Source organism: Anoplopoma fimbria, chromosome 5 (genome assembly GCF_027596085.1).
Source record: "Anoplopoma fimbria isolate UVic2021 breed Golden Eagle Sablefish chromosome 5, Afim_UVic_2022, whole genome shotgun sequence".
Classification (NCBI taxonomy): domain Eukaryota; kingdom Metazoa; phylum Chordata; class Actinopteri; order Perciformes; family Anoplopomatidae; genus Anoplopoma; species Anoplopoma fimbria.
Genome location: NC_072453.1, coordinates 8124703 through 8146116, shown reverse-complemented (window position 1 = coordinate 8146116; position 21414 = coordinate 8124703). Strand labels below are relative to the sequence as shown.

Here is a 21414-nt window from a genome sequence, read left to right as displayed (position 1 = left end):
GATTCTGTCTTTTTTCTAAGGTTTTTGTTTAGTGGTTCTTCTGTGTCTTTTCTTGCCACCTCAGCTGTTACTTCTTTGGAAGCAGACTCACTTTTTGTGACTTGTTGGCTCTTTTTAGCATCACTATCTTTCACTAGTAGTCTAGCAGTATCATGAACAACAGGTGCCTGGACTTTCTGACCTTTATTGCTGTCTTTCATTTCCTGAGTAACAGTAGAAGTAATGTCTATGCCTTTAGTAATTGCTTTTTGACTGTCGGTTTCACGAATTTTTCTTTGCAATAATGGTTCAGGGATGTTTTTGTTTGCCGACTTGTCTCCTGTATGTTTTACGGCTTTGGATGCTTCAGGTTTACTGTCCTTCTCTACATCCTCTTTCGGGGTTACTTTTTCTGATGTTTTTTCTCCGGCAAAAAACTGATAAACAGGAAGTTTGCTCTCCTGTATTTTCTTTATTGAAGGTTTTGGCTGAACTGGAGGAGGAATTTTACTTGGACTAGACTGACTTTGTTTTTGAGCCTCAGATTCAAACTTCATCCTAACAGCACTGACTTTAGATGTCGATTGTACATGAGAGGGAGAAGAGGGTTCAGACTCACTGGTTTTAGTTTGTAGTTTAATTTTATCCTCACTGGTATGAGGGAGCATGCTTTTCTGGGGACTGCTCGGTAAGCTCGAACTTTTCTTTTCAGTTGTAGTGGCACTGCCAAACATTTTACCAACAGAAGGCTCCCTGAGTTTGCTTTTACTAAAGCCCTCTTCTGCTTTAGGTTTCTGCTGTGTTTTCTCAGGGGTACTGCAGGCTGAGCTAGGCCAGGACCTGGGTTCCTTTGGCTCTCGTCTCACAGGCTTTTTCTCAGGGGACTGCAACTCATCATTGAGCTTTTCTGTTTTGTCACGGAAGAACTGTGATACCTCACTGAGTTTTTCTTCAGCTTCCTTTACAGATTGATCCACCCTATCCTCATAAAGGAGCTTATCCCTGCTCCTGTCATGTTTATCCTCGGTAAATCGCATCCAAACAGCATGTTTGGGGCTGCCCTGCTCTGTGGAGTAATGAAGCACTGTTACCTTATCAAACTGAGATGGTTCGTCCCTGTGCACAAATTTACCAGATACAGGGGACCCATCTTTTGATGACTTAGAAACAAACTCTCTTCTAGGGCTTCCATGCTGCTGACTCTCAGTGCTACGGCTACCACTCTCGTCAGTAACTAGATGGTGTTTTTTGTCAGTCGCCATTGCTGAATCCTCTGTGTCAGAGTGAGACAGCGATGACGCGTCAAGTTTTTCTGAGAGAAGCATTTTCTCAGCAAACCTATATGACTCGCCTCTGATTTCTGATAGCTCATCATCACAATATTCTATGGAGTGCTGGCTCAATAGTTTCAGCGCTTTATATGAATCATCTGCCATCAGCTGAGCAGAATTTGGGCGACTGTCCTCCTCTTGTGAAACTGGGGTGTTAACGCGAGATGTTTCTAGAAAAGAGGGCAGAGATTCTTCGGCAGTAAGTTCCTCCTCTTCCTGTTGGGCCTCATCGTAATCAGTAAGTTCCTTAATTCCATGAGCCCCCTTGTACACATAAAGCTCAGGATGTTTCTTGGTTTCCCTGAAAATAACCTCAGTAGGCTCTGCTGTGTTGTGGCCCTTTTCGATATGAACTTCGATTATCCTTTCAACTTTGGGTTTGGATTTAATGTCTCTGTCAAGAAATCTAGGAGTCAGCTCATCGCCTTTTACAGAATCCTGGCTAGCTTTGTGTTCAAAGAGGCCTGCTAGATCTTTAGATGGGTCCCTACCTGACTGGAAAGCTTTCATGATATCTCTAACTGACATACCTTCCTCTATCATCTCTGCGGCATCAGTCAGTTGGGGCTTGTGATAAACCATTCTAGTTGTAGTAGTGATATGAGTTTCCTCTTTACGACACAGACTTTTGTTCATCATTGAGTCCTCTTCTAGCATTTTCATCTGTAAAGCATTCATTGAGCTCGCTGAAGCTGCATCTGGCTCTATAGAAGGAAGAGCAGATGCTGCCTCCTCCATGATTACAGGCTCCCAAAGATCATCAGCATGCTCATAACTCCTAATCTGGACCATTTCACTCCTGGTCTCAGTCACGCACGGAGGTATGGGTGAATCAGTGAATAAAGGCTTGGGTCCTGTACTCTCTGCACTCTGAGGAGCAGAGGGCGTCTTTTCACTTCTCGTCTCAAACCCACTGTCTGACAGTGGACTCTTATCCTGCTCATGGGACAGGTCCTCGGGTGACTCCAAAATAGTGTCCGTCCCCTGATATGATTCAGTAAGTTTGCTCAGGTCCTTCTCTGAGGGAGACCTGAGCATGCCTGAGACTGGTGGAGGCATTTTGAGTTTGTGCTCTTGTATCGACATGGATGGCTTAAGAACACGTTTCTGTTTCTCTTCCCCTTCCCTTTTTGCCTCCTCCTCGTACTTACATTTTAACTCTGCCATTCTTGAGAGAGAGCTGGCCCCAATGTCATTTGTTAAAAAGTCTACTACTTTAGCCAACTCTAAGTCTTTGCTTGACATGGACTGCTGCTTGAGCAGAAGTGTGTTTTCATCAAAAGGAGGGTAATTGTCTGCAAGGGCACCTCTTTGTGCCTCCTCAATCTCGTCTTTGGAAAATTCCTCCCATTCATCCTCTGAGGCTCTCTCCTTACCTTGACTCTTGACCTCTTTCTTTAATATCTCACTGACTTTCACTAAATCTTCCTTCACTTTCTCCACTAGGGTAAAAGGTTCCTCATCCTCTAACTTGGTCTCTTTCGGAGTGCCAGTATAAGATGTTTGAACAGTTTTAGCTGCTGTCTGCGTGTCTGTCTGTAGGATAGCTGTCATTCTGATCAGGTCCTCTTTCATGTCTGCTACATCTTTTAGTATCTCCTGGTTGGAAGTTCCAGTTGGGTGGATGATAGGCGGTGTGATGAACGGAGGGGATTTCAGTTGAGACTTTATTTTTGACATGGTAACACAGGAAGACAAAGAGGAGGAACACGAGGAAGAGGCACGAGAAGAATCAGGCAGTGCCATTTTGAGAGACCCGGGCCCTGGTTTGACAGGGGTCTCTGGAATGACGTTGACTAACGAAAACACAGGTACCGTGTTAGAAGGAACCGCCGAGCTGGAGGCGGCAGTTACAGATCTCAGTGACCCGTAAGCAGAGCTTGCTGCTGCAGTCCTACGCGAAGAGGACAGTGATCTAAGAGTGCCATAACCCGACACAGAATACGAGTCTATAGCTTCATTTATGGCCGCGCTGACACCAGAGGTTGCTGCCTGGGTGGTGGCCTGGATCCTCTCCTGAAGGCTAATACTTCTCTCCGAGAGATGGCGAGAAGAAGGGGAGGATGGTGTGGAGGAGGAGGATGGATATTTTACAGGAGAGACTGATCCGTTCATCATGGACAATTCTGAGGAAGCAATGGTCTGTCCTGTCGAGGAGGACGACGAGAGGGACGGCCTCCCTCCTCGGGATGAGAGTGTTGAATCTACAGAGGTTTTCAAAGAGGACAGGTTGGACATGCTTTTAACAGGAGAAAGGTTAAGTGCGCCTGCATCTGTTGCAATTGTGGATCCAAGGGCAGATTTATAAAAACCCTTTGGCGATGCTGGAGCAGTAATAGAGACTGATGGCCTCTCTGGTACAGAACCATTGGGTATCGAGTGAAGTGGGGAAGTCCGTGATGTGTATGCAGAAGCAAGGTTTTTGATAGATGCTGGATCTGTGGCAGCTTTGTATGGGCTCCCAGAGGACACAAGGCTGGCAGACCCCTGGACAGGGTACTGACCCAGCTGGACCACGGTCTTAATGGGTGAGGGCATAGTCCTGTAAGTCCTGATGGGGGATGCAGACATCAATTCGCTAACTGATTTAACTGGGGATGACTCCAGGGAGGCTTTGATTGTTGCAGCGCATGCAGGTGATGGGGAGGAGAGGGGCCAGGAAGTTTTCAATGGAGAAGCAGCTGGTGAGCCTGCCGGTGAATCGGTAGAGGTGATGGAACCCCCCACTCCGACGGGCCTTGTTTGACCAGGGACGGTAATAGGAGCAGTCGACCATGATGGGTAAGGTCGGGTTGGAAAGACAGGTTTGTGAGGGTAACCAGCAGGCAGTGTTCTTGCTGTTGTGCTTCGCTCAACTGCTGTTTCTTCAGATGGATTTGTAAAAAATAATGATAAAGGATGGGAAAAAATAATAAAAGAGAAAGTAGAATAGTAAAGATAACAAAAAATTATGTTGGGGAAGGAGAAGGAAGACAAAATGTGAAAGAAAAAAAGAGATCAGAGGAGGAAGAGTTTGTCAGTGACTCAGTCCTGGAAGGAAAAATAGCAGTTTTATGAAGTGCCGATATACTGTATGAGTATTGATTGAAGATGGAGTTATGAAAAGAAACGGTTGTGCTACTGTATGATTCAGGATCGGGGCATGACTCAAACAGCAACAACATAATGAATAAACTGAACAAAGCACATACAGCAGCAAAGTATAATTCAAAAGACAATGGCGTAGACTACCAACTGACAACAGAAAAATGGTTGGACAAATGCACCAGGATCAACACAAAAACAACTTTTCTCTTTGGACTTGATGTTCTAAAATCAGCATATGGATTCTTGCTCTAATTTCAATCCGCTTTTTTAAGTGCCTTTTATCTGTTTGGTCCAAAATTACTCAATGACAGATTCCCTAAAGACAATTTAGACACTATGATACAACAGAGCCAACAGCTGCAGAAGTTTCCATTTTCCAAATATGACAAAATGTGTTTTCCAAGACTCAAGTTTTGGCCCATTTTGCCATGCAAGATCAATATGAACTGGTGAAAAGCACAAAGTGTGAAAAATATAAAATAAAACACCTGAAAGAAACTCAAACTCAAGACCTCCTAACATGCATTTTTGTCCCACAAAAAGCTGCTAAATCTTCACAAAGCCAAAAACAGCTTTAAACTCAGAGGGGACAAATGAAAAAAACATACAATTTTACTTTGACCTCCCTCCCAAATGCCTATAACATTGTGTTGGTAAGTCAAAGAAAATGTTTGATGTTGCTGCACTTGGACTTCGAAAACTTGGCAGTGCAAATCAACCAAACAAACCCAGAAGAAGTACAACTCACAACGTGGGCAAGCACAGCACAAAAACCACTCATTGACCCATGCAAAAATATGTACCATGTTGTAAACAAGCATGTGGACAGTGCATGTTATGTAGGATGAGAAATATGCATTTATTACATTAAGTTGGTCACATCTATCTACATATCGATAACGCATTTTACAGGTTAATTAAAATGGTTAATAAACCAAACTTATCCACGAAAACTGGCATTATTATAGTCATCAATTTGTTAGTGAAAATGTCAAAACTCACTCAGTGCAGGCTCGGCCAGATAGCTGTAGCGCTTACGTAAGGCTAGGGATGCAAAGGTATGACGTCGCTCTGGCTTTTCAGTCTGCAACAATAGCAAACAACACAAGAACCTATTAGTTCTAAGTCACCCTACATTGTGTGATGCGGCCAAATGAGAAACATTTGGACATTATAAATGTCAAATTAAAGCAAACCCAGTCTGCATTAGTAGGTATTAACATAAAAAACAAAGCCCATATTATAAGTTGCGTAATACAGCAGCAAATTCTCCTTTAAGAGTTTTCACTGCACTTAAATAATCTTATATATTTTGTTAGTACTGACCGTACTACTTACAGTAGGTGCTATACTGCCAAGCTACCCAAATTAGCTTAAGTTAGTCATAATAAGGCTACACACTCTAAATTATAAGTACTTAAGAGAAAATAGTAAGTTTTAAAGTAATGTTACTAAAGGTTAATCTTTAACTTTAGAACAAGTAAGAAAGAAAAATGCCACTTGTATCACATACTGTAGAGCGGAAGAGGTAAGGATAGGACATAAAATTACTTGTTTTTCATATCTACAATATATCATGCAAATCTGAGCTGCTAAAGTTTGCTTTGAACAAGGAAAGCTCGTTTTGTCCTTGTAGAAGCGGAAAGAATAATGCTATGATGAAGCGGGGCCGCTATAGATCTAGCGCAGAGGAAAGCAAATGGTGGGGAGGGTGTGGTTTACCTCATCCTCGGCATCTGACTCCATTTCCTGGTTCCAAAGATGCATTGCAGAAACAGGGGGAGTAACATAATGGAAAGCAGGGGGGAAAAGAAACATCAGGGTGTGAAAAAGGAGTGATTGATTGAAGCTCCAACTCAGAAGAGAAGCCACTCAGGCAAAAAAAAACAGACTAAACACACACCAAAAAAAAAAGCATAAAGCTCCAACACTCATCCAGCAAAAACAGCAAATGAGTTCAAGCCACAAAAAGCCAGCCTGATAATTAAAAAAAAGCCCTTTTTGCACAAAAGCCCTCAGCCAAAAGCATGTTGTCCAAATCATAAGGTAGGAAAGAACAATATGAAACAGCCAATGACAAGAACCCACGGCAAAGCTAACCGATATACGTAGAGCGAAGCTTAAAACAGATAAAAGACACAGTGGCGGCAGTTTGGCCAAAGTCTTTCTCTGTCTTTAATCTATCAGTTTTATTGGGGGGCCGAAAGAACCCTAACCATGAGTGTGGTTATGGAGGTGAAAACAGATAATGGTGAGTTCACGCCACCTTACCTTTTTCACTGCAGGTAGTGTGATGTTCAGGTTGCACACGGCGGTTTGTGGAAGGCCTTTGATGGTCTTGCACTCCTTGAGGAACGTGAGACGACCGCAGGGCTCCTGGCTGGGATCTCTCACCTGGAGAGAGAACAGTGCTGCTTTATGTACCTTGTTTCCATTATAGAGGTGGTAAATACTGCTGATGTACTGCAATGAGTACACAGTACACTTGAGTATCACTCTTTTTTAACATTAGGGCTGGTGGGCGATATGGACAAAATCTATCTTCTATCCCAATACATGTCATGTCATATCTCGTCAATGATGTATATCTCAATATAGCGTGTTTTCTGTTAATTTAATAAATAAAGTTTTAATGAAATAACCATATGGTGCAGCATATGTTTCTACAAAATATAAATACATTTTCTATATACTTTTCTATTATTTTCACATTTAGTTAAGAAATGAAGTGCAACTTGAACATAACTGTGTCAAGTGAAAATAATTTCCAGCGATACACTATGTTTACCTTAATGTTCCCATAAGCAGAATTCTTATCAATTAAAATGAGTGTGTGCTTGTTATTATTAGTTTAGATCAACATAATTGCGTATCATGATATCTGGACATATGATCATCACAATATGATTCCATTGAAAGATGAGAAATGATCATGTTACCAGCCTAAATGAAACAGAAAATTTCCTTTACAAACGATATGTCTTCGACTTTGTTTTCACATATTATCCACAGAAGCGTTTGGCTATTTCAGCATTTGTTGGAAAAGCCCCATTTGTACGTAATGTTTACATGTCGTGCCCTGCAACTGTTAATATAGTTCACGAGCAGCAAGAATAGTTCTCCCCAAATGTAGAGCAGGAGATTAACGGGTCGATCAATGACATCATGTTGTCATTGGTGGCAAAGGGAACTAGGTTAAACCCAGTGGACTGGGATCACTGGGCTAGAGTGGAGGGAAATAAAACGACGATGGGTTAGCGCAGTAATTTAACAGCAACTCCTGTAATGAAGGTCCTCTCCAGTACTAGTATTTGTAGTACTTTGTATACAAGACTGCTTAGAGAAATAAGACACACACTCAAAAGGGCTGAATGCTTTATTGAAATGTATTGATGATTTGTTTCTGCTGGATGTTGTAGAGGCCTCAGCTATAACTGATTGGAGGCTTGGCCTGTGAAGACAAACATACACTTAGTTTGGCTAGTTGGGTTATCTCCATATAACGTGCTCGCTGTAGTTTAATCTTGGCCAAAATTGTGTGATTGTGCAGTAAGATAACACAAAACATGTTTGTGTTCAAGTCACTCACCTCGGCTGTGTCTCCTCTCCAGGGTGTTCGGGCTAAATGAATCCCCAGGGTACCTGAGCATGAATTTAAAGTTCCGGGAAATACCATGTAGTAATAAGTAGAGCGGTTGAATCTCCTGTTCAGGCTTTTTATGACTCTATTTGAATGTGTAACATAAATAGAGATCATGCCGACGATTGACATTAGGGTTGTTTTGGTTTGCGTAATTTTGTTTTCAGGTGATGGACATAGTTCCCTCTACTGTGGTGGCATTGAGGTCTTTGCCCGTGATCCAATGCATGTTACAAAGATAAGATGAGGTTGAAATAAACACCTGGTTGTTGTGTGCCTCTGTCTAAAGCATCCTGCTTTTAAAAGTGCAGCCTCACGTGGCCTTCTTAACATGCTCCTCTGTACAACTTTGGTGTAATTTTAGTATCGTTCAACAAGTTTTCTGTCATGTTGATTTATAGATCTCCCAACTCCATATTCCAGCCTGAGAAGGAGGTTGTTGAAGGCAACGGTGATGAGAGGAGTGAATGCAGTACCTTGACACAGAAGGGCAGACGGTTCTCCTTGAAGGCGTAGAAGTTGAGAACTAACTGCTGACCACCTTTGGTCAGAGGAGCCAAGTTTCCGTAGCAGTCCACATAGATGGGCCGGCCCTCCAGAACCTGAGAGAGCACATCGACAGAGGTGAGAACTCATGATGAGGTCTGGAAGTAGCCCACGGCTGCTCGTAACCCTCAACAGCACTTGTACCTACAAATCTTTCAGCTTCCTGTTTCTTTTCTCAGCACCTTCATTTACATGATAATTATACAGTTGCAGGAGTTTTCTCAGGGCACTGCAGCTCTGACATTTACACTCCTTACTGTTGCCGTTATGTACAGCTGCAACCACTTTAAGGCACTTGTATTACCATCTTAACACTTTAAAACACATTTTAAATAAAAAATAAAAATAAAAATAAGACTCTTTCGCTGTGCAAATGACCTGAACTTAAAAAAACAAGAAAATAAACGACCCATAAGGCATTTGACAAAAGATTGTCGTCCAGTTTTCTTTCCGATAGTTAAATTGAACTCAGTTTAGTTATTATATATATACTTTTCACACAAAACCACATAATATACCTTAATAATAATAGCTTTCACAAGGAGGATGGAAAGCATTTGTACACAAGTTGTTTCAGACCGAAAAATTTGGAAATCACTAAAATAATTTTGAAAAGGTTGTATGTAATTAAAAAATGAAGTACTGATATGGTAACCTCACATACTGACAGGCACAGAAAATATAATAACCAACCAATATTCATGTACCTCTATGTCTTTGCTCCTGGCCACCTCCTCAAAGTTCTCCTGCTGCTCCAGGGTCTTATCCACCTTGTCGTCCGTCATACAGAAGCACCTCAGTCTGGACTCCACGGGGTCGTTCGTCTTGGCAAACACCACAAACTTGGCCATGTAGGGAACGCAGATGAGCTCCCTGTAGAGCTGCATGGCCAGACCCACCGTCTCTGGGATCTGGTGGCAGTCTGCTAACCAGAACCTGCAAAGACGACAAATACAACGATGAGCATTTTAGACAAAAAGAACAGATTTAAGAATAACCACAGTGTAACACACGGGCATGTCGTTGTGTCTCACCTGGCAGAGACATTAGTGGTGAAGGAGACGCAGTCGTTGACGAAGGTGAGAGGAGTTGTTCCAGTGATGTCTTCCCACTGTGCCGGTGACGTACCACCTGGTCGACAAATAGGAAAGATAGTGTTTATTTTTCTACGACTAATATACAGAGAACATGTAGCAACATTTTAAAAGAAAAAACACTTGACAAAATGATCACATTTCTTCTGACAGCTATTGTTATGTTAAGATAAAATAAGATCAATTATTCTGAGGGAAGTTGTTGTACAGCAGTTGCAGTAAAAGGAGGAAAGATATAAAGTTATAGAGTGCAAATAAAATAAAAAATAACAATAAAGCTTATGAATGAGTTGAAAAAAAAAGAATGTCCTCAAAACCAGAAATGTTTGCAAGGTAGACGGTAAGTGTCATAAATACAAACAGGTATATATTATAGGTCAGGTTGTTCTCATTTACTGTTCGTACTGTGGTCAAGAAAAAGTAAGAATTCATATATAACCCACATAAAGAATAGCGACAAAGTCCATGTAGGGAGGAAGTTGGGGTGGATGGGTGTTTTCAAAAACACAGGACTTTCATCCAGGAGACTGCTGTTTGTGTCACATGTGAAACTAAAAGTCAACGTTGACTTATTTGTAACTTCGGTAGTTCAGTAATGCCATTTCTGTAGTTATTCCAACCCAAACCCTTAACCTTAATTTAACCTATAAACATATCTTAATCCTTCAACATCCTTTCCACAGAAATATCTGTCTTTCAAAAAATGTCCTCACTCTCAAGGTGTAGAGCTCAAATTGGGCCATCACACACACACACACACACACACACACACACACACACACACACACACACACACACACACACACACAGAAACACACCCGTAATGCTACAGAGAAGGCGGAGACATGGAGTAGAGTCTCCTTTGTAGCCGTTGGTGAGTCCCTCCCCTGAGAGAGGCGGGATCGGGATTGTCATGGTGATGGGCTTGTGGAACTTCCTTCTTCTGGGCTCCACGGTAACGATGGGGCTGAAGGTTGCTCGGTTACCGAGGATTTTCTTTACAGTGTCATCGGGTACCGGCTGGGCCTGGGAGACAAGAGATCAGTGATGTGTGTTTAATGTGTGTAGGTTTTGTGTACCTACATGTACATTTGTGTGTATTGCAACTAGCTTCACAATTATTCTGAATGAAAACAAGACAAATCTCTGAACTCACCTGCAGTCCAACTTTGATCTTCTTGGTTAACGCACCCTCAGGGAAGGAAGCCTGAACCAATGGGACGCTCCGGCTGCACAGAGTCCCGCCCTCTGGTCCCATCTGATTGGTCTCCTGCCTGATTCGAGACACGACAGCAAAGTACTGTGGGAAGTCCTTGGTGATGATGCGGCAGATTCTCTTCCTCTCCAGCTCGTCAGGACTGTCAAGTTCTACAGGGAAGGAAAATACATTACTTATATAAATCACACATTAATTATAAATCATTTATTTTCCTTTCTACAGAAACAGCTTAGTATGTAGTACAACTGTTACCAAGTATGCTAAGTATCCTTACTTTACTTGCTTTAATGACCTTGTCTTTTATTTACCTAACTCTAAGAAATAATTAGTTTAGTTTTAACTAGTGCAATTCTAAGGTTTTTCTGTCGCTGTCTTTTACTAAATCAAATAATTATTAATTTAATACAATGCATTGCATTTTTTATTCTGGTATTTTATTCCTATTTAGTTCCATTTTGGCTTGTTTTTATTTTTTATTTTCTCTTGGCTCTTTAATGAATGTTTTTAACTGTAAGAGAATGTCCTGTCTTTCTGTGTTTCTTGCTATTTGTCACAATGCGTTTGATGTTTTATGCAAAGCCCTTTGAATTGCCTTGTTGCAGAAATGTGCTATATAAAAAACTGGCCTTGCCTTATTGCCAATTATAATAAAGTGTTACTGCTCCTTAACACAATGTTTCTGCAAAGAAAATGTTATGCTGTCAGAGTCATATATAATTGATTGTAACCACATATAATTCTACAAATCCTGGCTTTAAATACTTTTCCAGGCATGTATTATGTCAATTTAAACACACAAACTTGACCAAATGAACCCGTGCTTTACCTTCATCCATCCCACTGAGAAGCTGATTGAGGTTGTCGGTCTTGTAGTCGTACAGATGCTCCTTCCAGGTTTCTCCGTTCTCGCTGCGCAGCAGGATCAGCTCTCTCTCCTGGCCCCGCAATGAGCCAAAATGAGGGATCTCCACTATCACAGGCCTGGTAAAGATCATGAAGTATGGCTTAATTAATCATATACATTTAGGACTGAAATGGCAGGTAACGGGTAAACCAAGAAAATAGAGGTTTACGATTAGTTCTTTCTGATTACAATAATAGTTGTAATTTCGTGAAAATGAATAAACTTTAGCAAAACCAATGCAAACCAAAATCTGAAAATACAAATGATGGATGACATATCATTAAGGTGACATTCATTCAAATTGTCAATTCTATAGAAAAATGAAATATAAACAAGGAAACTGGACACCGGTGTCAGAAACACACAGCACAGGTATGAATGAACTTGGGTTCTGCTGATGACAGTGCTGCTTCATAATGATGTATAGCTGTGGCCGTGCTGTGGTTCGATGGGACATTCACAGTGCATGTCATCCTTTGGCATGATTTGACAGAAACAAGATGAATTGGAATGAGGAGTGAAAGCTGCACAGCCCTTATTCAAACAAGGCGTGATGGCAACACAATAGAGGGGGATGAACGTGCTCTAGTCTAAGGACCATTTTCCCCTCAGAGTAGAGATCATAAAAGGACAGAGAGAGGAACTATGTTCATTGATCATCCACAAAATGATTCTTCTCCTTAAAAGTGCTATTTCTTCAACCAGCTTCTAACTATGAGTGTTAAGGTCCTGCATGAACACACTATATTTTCTGACAAAGTCATGGATGAGTCTAGGTTGTAAGCGGAAGTAGACAAGCCGTCATTGCTGCGTTTCCAATTGTGTATTAAACTGTTATGAATTGGATTTCACTTTTTACCAAGCAAGCTTCCAGGAGATCCAGTACATGTAGAAACAATTAGCTAAATATTAAACAAAAATTAAACTATTATAATTATCCTTCATTTTAGTATAGCACTTTTCCAATTTCTGATACTATGCTGTTATCAGCTGCTCTAACCATGTTCAAAAAATGGTCATGTATATTTATATATATATATATATACCAATTTCACACAAGTGTTTTGGGATTGAATAACGTTTTAACACTGAATACCTTCCCCTGTCTGGGAGGGCGACTGCCGACCGTGATAAACCCAAAATCAGCTTGCACATAAATGTGCGTCTGCTTCACTCGGCGCTCGTGAGCACAACACATAGCGGTTAAACAAACCGGCCGCATTCGTCTATGAAAATATATTAAGTTATTTAAAAACATAATTTTAGTTCTTCAACTTCTATAAATACAGTTATTTATCTTTATTTTGTAAGGGAGATTTTTTTTCCATGCTCTGGTTTGATCCAAAAGTAGGAAGGCAATGTCACGTGTTTCAATAAACCAATCACGGATCAAAGTCGGATGGCGGTTGTGCCGTTGGATTATGTTGCCATGGAGACAGAATGGCCTCAACGTTGACTGCTGCTTATTCAGTCTGACAGAGAGTTATGAGAATATTAGTTTCATAAGTGCTATAAGCAGTTTAAGTATTACAATTGACATTTTTATGAAGAAAAGCCTGAAGTACCCAGAGAGGAGACATTATATTCTGACATAAAGTCAATATAATCAAGATTCTACAGTGATAAATCACAAAAACCCTTTTAAGTTTAGCTGTGGCCCTGAAGTTTCACAATATGGATCAGCATAACTCAGCCAAATTAATTTTTCTAATGTCTCTGGATCGGATTACACAAAAAAATATTGTAGGATGACATAAAAAACGATCGTAAAAAAGATGAAGTAAAATAACAGTGGACATGGGAAGCAGGATGATGCTCGGCTTGAGGAGGAAAAGGCTCATGCCCAACAAGCGCAGTCCAGTCCAAACAGCCCATCGAAACCTTCACTTTCAGTGACATCAGAGGCCCACTGAAAGCCTCTGAAATAAAAAATAAAAAAATCAATGGTCTCTAAATGGAAGTGGCTGGAAAGGAACCGTAATGGATTTAAATTTATACTGTGTAGTTTTAGGAAGAATTATTGAATCTCAAATGTAAAAGCTCTTCCCAGGATGTTATTGAGGCAAAAAAAAAAGATCCTCTTTTCTGTGTTGGACCCATCGTGAAACTAAGTAATAAGCGTTGTCCTCCCTTCAAAATGTTCACAACGTCATTGATTTCTTCCCAAAACTACATGGCAACCATAAAGCAGTAATGCTGTATCCTAACAAATCAATAGAGATGGGTAAAATAATCAAATCCACCAGCATGAATCAGCCTCGCTCATGTCGTTTTCCCCCGGGGGAGTTGTGACATAGGGGGGGAGGAGCAGGGAGGTGGGAGGGGGATGCTATGTTTGGTTCCTACCCAACAAATCTAGTTCCTCTGGGTCCCAGCTGTAGCACTGGACTAACCAGGCTCTCGCCTTCATTAAGGGCTGGCAGCTTTCGGGGAAGATGTAGTTGACTGTGTCCGCAAGATAATGAAACACACACACGCACGCACACACCCACGTACATACACAACACACACACTTGCAAAGTCAGTAAAAGCACACGCCACCGCGTTGCATCAGAAATAAGATTCCTGTTTCTTCTGTCCAGTGATCATCAGTGACATCAGCATTGGCAACTACTCAGTTAAGCAGAGGTAGAAGGTAAAAGGAGTAAAACTGCCATCTTTAAATGCTCTGTTACATGTATAATTTCTTTATTTAAAGTCTTACTTAAGTAAAAATACAAAAGTATTAATATACTACAAGTATAAAAAGTAGAGTACTCATTTTGCAGAATGGCTCATTTCAAAATAATATACATTATATCATTGGATTATAATTATTGATGCATTAATGCACTGGTTATTGTGACAATAAATATATTTAAGATGAGCCTCACACCAATTTGGAATCCTACTTATGTGTTTATGTTGCTCTTAAACACAAATATCTGTATCTTTTTTCTTTTACCACAACATGATATCTATTTTTTTAATTAGCATTAATCCACTTTCCAGAACTAACCCATTAATCTTTAAACTAATTGATAAATATAGGAAAAATAATAAACATTTAAATTATATTATCTTTAAGCCCTATTATAAACACCAATGTTATCACATTTAAAACCATCTTTATCAAAGATGCAGACACATAAGCGGTATTTTGTTGTTATTTACGCTGTAATTTAATACATTCAACTGCCACAGTTTTAATATATATAAAACTGAAATATGTGCACATTTTTACTTCTTCTTCCCACACTCCAAACTGCTACATCTGTTAGTGATGCTGCCTTTACTTTGCCAAAGCTGGTCTTGATGCTCGAGGGTGATCACACTGCAACAATTACACTTAAAACTGCATATTAAACAGCAGGTATTCCACCTTAACATGCACATTCACTCATTCACACTTTCATAATATCAACGCAGATGTCTGGAGATGGCGATGGCGAGAAGCGGAAGGAAAGGAGATGTCAAGTCACCGAGACAAAAGTGCAGGAAAATAAGCGATTATGCGAACAGCAACAATATCGGTGAGGTTTGGAGAAAAAAAACATAAAGTCTTACCCAAGGAACTGAGCTCCAGCAGGGCCGACCTCGACCAATCGGCTGGCCAGGCCTTCTCCTTCCACCATCGGGGGAGGCGAGGCCAGTTTGTGCCTCTTCACCAGTCGACAGGTGATCCTGGTGGGCGCGGTGCACTTCCTGGGTGGGATGATGATGCGCATGCCGTTGTGACGACTTCCTCTCATGGAGCCGCCCCGGGCGTCGACCATGAAGCTGACCAGGAACCTGAAGGGAAGTGAGAAAAGTAAGAAAGGAAGAGAGGAGGAAGAGACAAAGAGTGCAAAAAAAGAGAGAAAGCAGTGAGAGAAAAGTGAATGAAAGAGAAGCATGTTGGGAGAAAAAGAGATAAGAGGAGAGGATATAGAAAAAAAAGTAAAATAGGCATCAATTCAACGGCAGTATTGATGGAGAGAGAAGAGCTTTAGTTGAGGTCAAGTCTCTTCTCATGCTGTGTTCCTCAAAACACACGGAAAAAGTAAGTGTGAGCAAAAGAGGAGAGATAAAGAAATGTAAAGAGTTTTCTGTGTTGGCTATGGCTGCACATAAAAACAAAAAATGTGGTGTTTACAAAAACACCAAATATTCGTGCAACACAATGCATGAAAATGAATATTCTTTAGTGGATATTATTTTGCCAAGACGCCAACACAGGAGCCTCCTGTGTTTTATCCATATTAGAAGGTATTGTAGCCCTGTGTGTGATTTAAAGAAGGAACTCACATAACACACACACACACACACACACACACACACACACACACACACACACACACACACACACACACACACACACACACACACACGCACACGCACGCACACACAGATTCACACCATGCAGTTTGGTGAATGAAATGTCATGTTAGTAAAAATGCTTTTGAACAAATGGTATGTCCTTTTTGCATAAACTTATCCTTTGAAAAGTTTGGTTTAAGTCTAAAGCAAATGTAAAGACTCACTCACAGACTTTGAAATACATGAACTTACACACATGTTATCTGTAGTTGCATTAAATCTATCTAGAACAGGTTAAATAATCATTTAAAAACAGTTCAATTCAGCTGTAAAAAGTCACATTCTGACCACAAACTCATTTAGATATGTTAAGAAACTCGCAAATATTTCCTCCAAACAATGAGGAATAAACACGAAAAAAAATCCAAATCTGTAACATCATAGTTTCATGTGTGAGGAGAGCAAACACGGATGTTATGAGTGAACGGAGAAGGGGAGGGAGGGGTGTCGGCCACAAAACAAGGTAGAGGTGGTGAAAAAGAGAGGGCGACCAATCACAGTCAATCACCTGCTGTCGTACTGCGGGAGCGGAGAGGAAAAACTGTAGGATGGACGACAAAGCAACGCAGGGGTGAAAGGTCAACAACAGAGCTTTGTCATAGGAGAATGCCACTGAGGAGACGATCACCAAGGAGCCCTTTAAAGGTTAGCTCAACATTTTTGGGAGATATTCACTTATTCGCTTTCTGGCTGAGAGTTAGGATGGTTTCAGGACTAACCAGTTTGGTTTGGTTGAAATTAACTCAGGTCTGTTTGCCCAGTGTATATGGCTCCAACAACCGAATCGAGACCGCAAAATGACTGTGCCAGTTCACTCCCAAGTGCACTGTAGTGTGGTTTGTTTATGGTGTAAAGGCAAACAAAGCAACCACATGATTATATGATAGCAGATATATGATTTCAGCTTGAATTCAAAAGCTTAACTAGTAATAAATCCATCAGCTGATTGGGAAATCTGTACAGAAAGCAATCTATTTCTCTGGAAAAGTCCATGTGTATAACCTTTTATACAAATCAACAGGTTTGCAAGTCAGCGCATGTATTCTGTATTCTTTTTAGGGGAAAAGCAGTTAAAACTTCTGTATTTATATCCGACTTTATGTACTTTGTCTGTTCATTAACATAACTTGTGAAATCAAAGTACATAAATATTCACATGAGAAACATAAACTTCTGTGAGTCACAGAATTTGTAATCGCCAAAACTGTCTAATTAACGAGCTACCTGTCAGTCTGGCTAACTTCATATTTGTAAAAAGTCAGTGTGAACAGGAAGTGAACCACAAGCGTGAAAGGAGTCGATAGCACTCTCATCTCTGTTGGTTAATTTAAAGCTACTGGAATTGTTGTATTTAAACTTCCATTTTTATATGGAAATATAGCTTTAGACGTGTTGATGGGCAGATCTTAGCAAGGGTAGCTGTTTCGACCCTCTTTCAAGTATTCATGCTAAGCTAAGCTAACCATCTCCTGCCTGTTTTTTTTAATTATGTCCAATATTATTGCATTGTGTTTACTGTTACCCACCAATCAATCACCTATTTCCTTGTATGTGTAACGTACTCTGCAATAAACAGCTTCTGATTCTGAGTCTTTTTATCCAACTGTCCGCCAGAATGCGAATTAGCGTATTTTCCGACAATGTCAAACTTTTGCTTTAAATTACAGCTCCTTCATTTCTGCAGTTCGATGAGTCACATGTGGATCTGCTGCTGTGAGGCCAATGATTTTACCTGAACCTTCAGCATCAGGTGAGCACTGGTTTCAGAAATGAAGGAAATGTAAATTTTGCTCACAGATTTGTTTTACAATAAAGAACAGACAATCAGAGACGGTGAAGAGAAACCGCTGCAGGTATGAGACGTTTTCTCAAAGGGGGAAAGAAAATGAGAAGGGAAGACAGACAGAGGATTTATAACAGATAGGTGAAAACAAGGACAGGCATATTTCTTGTGTCCTTTCTTATCCATTCATCTGTGCTTACCCAGAGTGTACTGGAGAGGAGACCAGGTTGACATTATCCAGAGCATCTGCAGTCCAGCTGTATCTCCTCAGAGACTCGTTGTCAAAGTCCTTAGCAACCGCCAAATGCTGTGGAGGAGACAACAAGGTCATTGTGCAGAAGAGGAAAGGAGAGAAATAACAAAATCTGAATGGGTGTTTGATATAAAGTAAATAAAGGGAAGAAATTATATCACAATTTTCAGCTTTTTTCATGGAGACATGCACTTAAATAACCAAGGAAAAGAGAAACAATGAAGAAAATGCAGCCTGTGTTGATGAGATCTAAACACTTGTGTCTCATAAAAATATGTCAAAATCTGGCCATAAAAAGATGGCTGAAATTTATGGAATGTCCTCCAGACAAGAACTGACACATAAATCTGTTCAGGGGTTGCAATGTTTGTCTTTAACGGTCAGCAGTGAGCTATGATATGTCAAGATGACATCACCTCTGTGGAAGGATGGCTTCAATACCAGGATTTATGGCGGAGTCAAGAAATTATTTCTACACATGGGCGACTACGGCAGCTGTCATTAACAAAAAATCCAATCTGGAGGTGTAAAAATGTCAGTCAGACACCAGCATTTAGTAATATAATCAATAAATTCAGGATAATGTGAAATAAAATCAAAAAATAAACAGAATTGTTGATTTTTAAGTGATAAATTCCAGTTTTATGGATGGTTTTAAAGACAGAAACCAACATCAGATGTACAAAGTGAATAAATGCAAACACATATTGTATTCTGGTGTTTTCTCACATGGTTTTGCATAAAACTATCTATATATGCAATATTTCTATTCCAGAGAGGCTCTGAAATTAACAGAAATATTGACATTAGCAGAATTATGTGTTCCATCCAAAATAATAGTTCAAATGTTTAAAAAAGGTTCAACACCTAATTATAAAAGTTAAGAATTATTTTAAAGAAGACATGTTAATGAGAACAAAACACTTGCTATACTGACACTGTACATGCAGTGTTGTAAAAATAAAGAACTCATAATAAATCCCACAATTAATAAGAAAGGATCTGATATTAATCAACAACAATGAAGAGAAAATTATAAATATATACATGCTATGAGATGAGCTGTGCATGGTAACAACTGATGTTGGCATAACTGAACAGAAAAAATAATATTATACTACATATATATAAATGAAAATATTGAATGACATATTCTCACATCTACCTTATTGCGTTGCTCTACAATGAAAGACCTTTCCTTACAGAGCATCTGGAGCAGCGTGAGAGGAGACCAGCTGTTATTTAGCAGATGTTACATTCAAATATCTGATCAAAATCAACTGCATGCAGCACTGATGCACATTTGAAGACTCCTCCTGACAAAAGGGTTTAAGTTCTCTGTCGTATTGTTATTCCATATATTCATTTCTCAGAGGCGTTTGTGGTCGAGCTTAAAGGGGCACGCCACAGATTTTTACATATTAAACTTAATTTAGTCAGCCCACTCTCACCAATTGGAGTATAAAAGAAACAAAAAAAAATGGTAATTTCCGGTGCAATAAGGACGGCTTTCTTCTTTTTTGCTCGGCATGTAGTCTATACTGATTTCAATGTAAACGTATCCATGTGAATTTGCTACGCACAGAGCATGTGACGTAGTTTAAAATGGAAGAGAGACCGTGTACTGTTGGCGGGAAGGAAGTTGGACGTATCAAACAATCACAGGAACTTATTTTAAGCTTAAATTTAACTAAGATTACTACTAATCTCAAACTAATGAGAAGATGAGAACAAATTAATTTCCATTCTGATGCTTGTAAACACGTTTTCCAGCACAGATAAATCTTTGTTATGTCATTTAATATAACAAAGATGTAAAAGTCTACCAATGGCAGTTGTGTTGTGTCTTTTTGCTCAACAAAGTTTCACCTGAATTCCCCTCCTTACCTTAAGAGCCATTTTTCCTGCACCCTATATAACAAGTGGCCCGTGACAATAATCCCTCTTACATAGCAGCACCTATCTCAGTTCCTCTTTAGCTAAATGTAACGGGATTGGTCGTCTTTATGTCAACACCGCCTCAGGTGTAAGAGGATTGGTGCATAGCCTGACTTTTGGCACAGCTCAAAAGACAGCTCGGCACATTGGAGACAGAACTGTGTCTCTTGTGAAGTCATTTAAGTGTGGATTACTGACGGAGAGAGACAGAAATACAACAAGAAAGTACACCTGCTACGTACCATCTCCTTATTGGGTGCCAGCATCTCCTCGATCATCATGCTGTCCCGCGTGAACGAGCTCCGGTTCAGCGTGTTGGACCTATCAGAACTGAAGGAACGCAGGCTTGGTGTGGTTGCCGTAGTAGTCACGGATTACCAAGACAACAGTCACAATGATGAGGAGGGGAAGGTGGAGGAGTTGGGAGGAGGAGGAGGGGTGGGTGTAAGGGGGGGGGTGAAAGTGAACAGAAAAAACAAACATAAACACATTAAATGCATGCAGCTTCCAGGAACCCGACTGTAGATGCCACCAGTGACAACAACAACCAACAAGGAAAGAAAGAATGCTCCTGAAGAGGGAATTCAAGTGTTTCCAAAACAAAACCAAGTGATCGGTGTGCAAAGGGTACTAATGTGTCTGAGGCAACAAAAATAAAAAAAACAATCTAAACTCTGTAGAACGCCAGATGCAAATGAAGTCGTTAAAGTTTGCTGATTTTCAAAATAATACCTCTTGGACGGTGAATGTGCAGGGCAAAAAAAAACAAAAAACGGTGGGTTTGTTAAACGTGGGTTTGTTGTGGGTTTTAGCCCCTTTAGTCTCGGTGACCGGGCTATTCACACCATGCCAGCACACAATTCAAATGCCCTAAAAGCCTGAGGGAAGCAGAGTAGCTTATGAAGTGGACTGCTATATGATCGGACAATGGAAACAGCAACAGGAAGCTGGTTTTGGCTTCATGATGAAAAAGTTTACATTTCTGTCCCGATTGTCAGTGCATTACGGCGTGATGTTTGTTTGTTTCAGAGAGACTTTTATGAGGCAAATAGAGAGCATTCCTGAGCAGTGACATGTGATGAATGTTTGCCTGCAACATCTCAGCCTCATTTACAACAGCGCTGCTATTTGCTCGACACGAGTAAACCTGTGTGAACCAATTAGCTGCTGTTCAGAGGAGCTGCTCTGTAGAGAAACATGGAAAACACACAACTCTGATTCTGAGATGATGAATCTATGAAAGCAGAAAAAGGCCTGCGTTGCGATTTATATTTTTTGAAATCTGAAGATTGCAAAAGTATT

General features: G+C 40.4%; 1 protein-coding gene across 2 annotated transcripts in view; it reads right to left on the bottom strand.

The window, feature by feature from the left end:
• LOC129091193 (ankyrin-3-like) overlaps positions 1-21414 on the bottom strand; it is a 144971-nt gene that overhangs the window by 19790 nt on the left and 103767 nt on the right. The window contains exons 26-37 of one of the 2 annotated variants that reach the window (XM_054598712.1): positions 20355-20457; positions 18122-18228; positions 15347-15571; positions 11723-11877; positions 10834-11045; positions 10496-10703; positions 9618-9714; positions 9291-9519; positions 8514-8639; positions 6669-6791; positions 6120-6146; positions 5400-5481 (exon numbers count right to left, since the gene is read on the bottom strand). In XM_054598712.1, coding sequence (XP_054454687.1) covers positions 5400-5481; positions 6120-6146; positions 6669-6791; positions 8514-8639; positions 9291-9519; positions 9618-9714; positions 10496-10703; positions 10834-11045; positions 11723-11877; positions 15347-15571; positions 18122-18228; positions 20355-20457 — 1694 coding nt within the window. Of the gene's footprint in view, positions 1-1648; positions 4175-5399; positions 5482-6119; positions 6147-6668; positions 6792-8513; positions 8640-9290; positions 9520-9617; positions 9715-10495; positions 10704-10833; positions 11046-11722; positions 11878-15346; positions 15572-18121; positions 18229-20354; positions 20458-21414 lie in introns of both variants that reach the window. The other variant, XM_054598711.1, reaches the window with a different exon arrangement.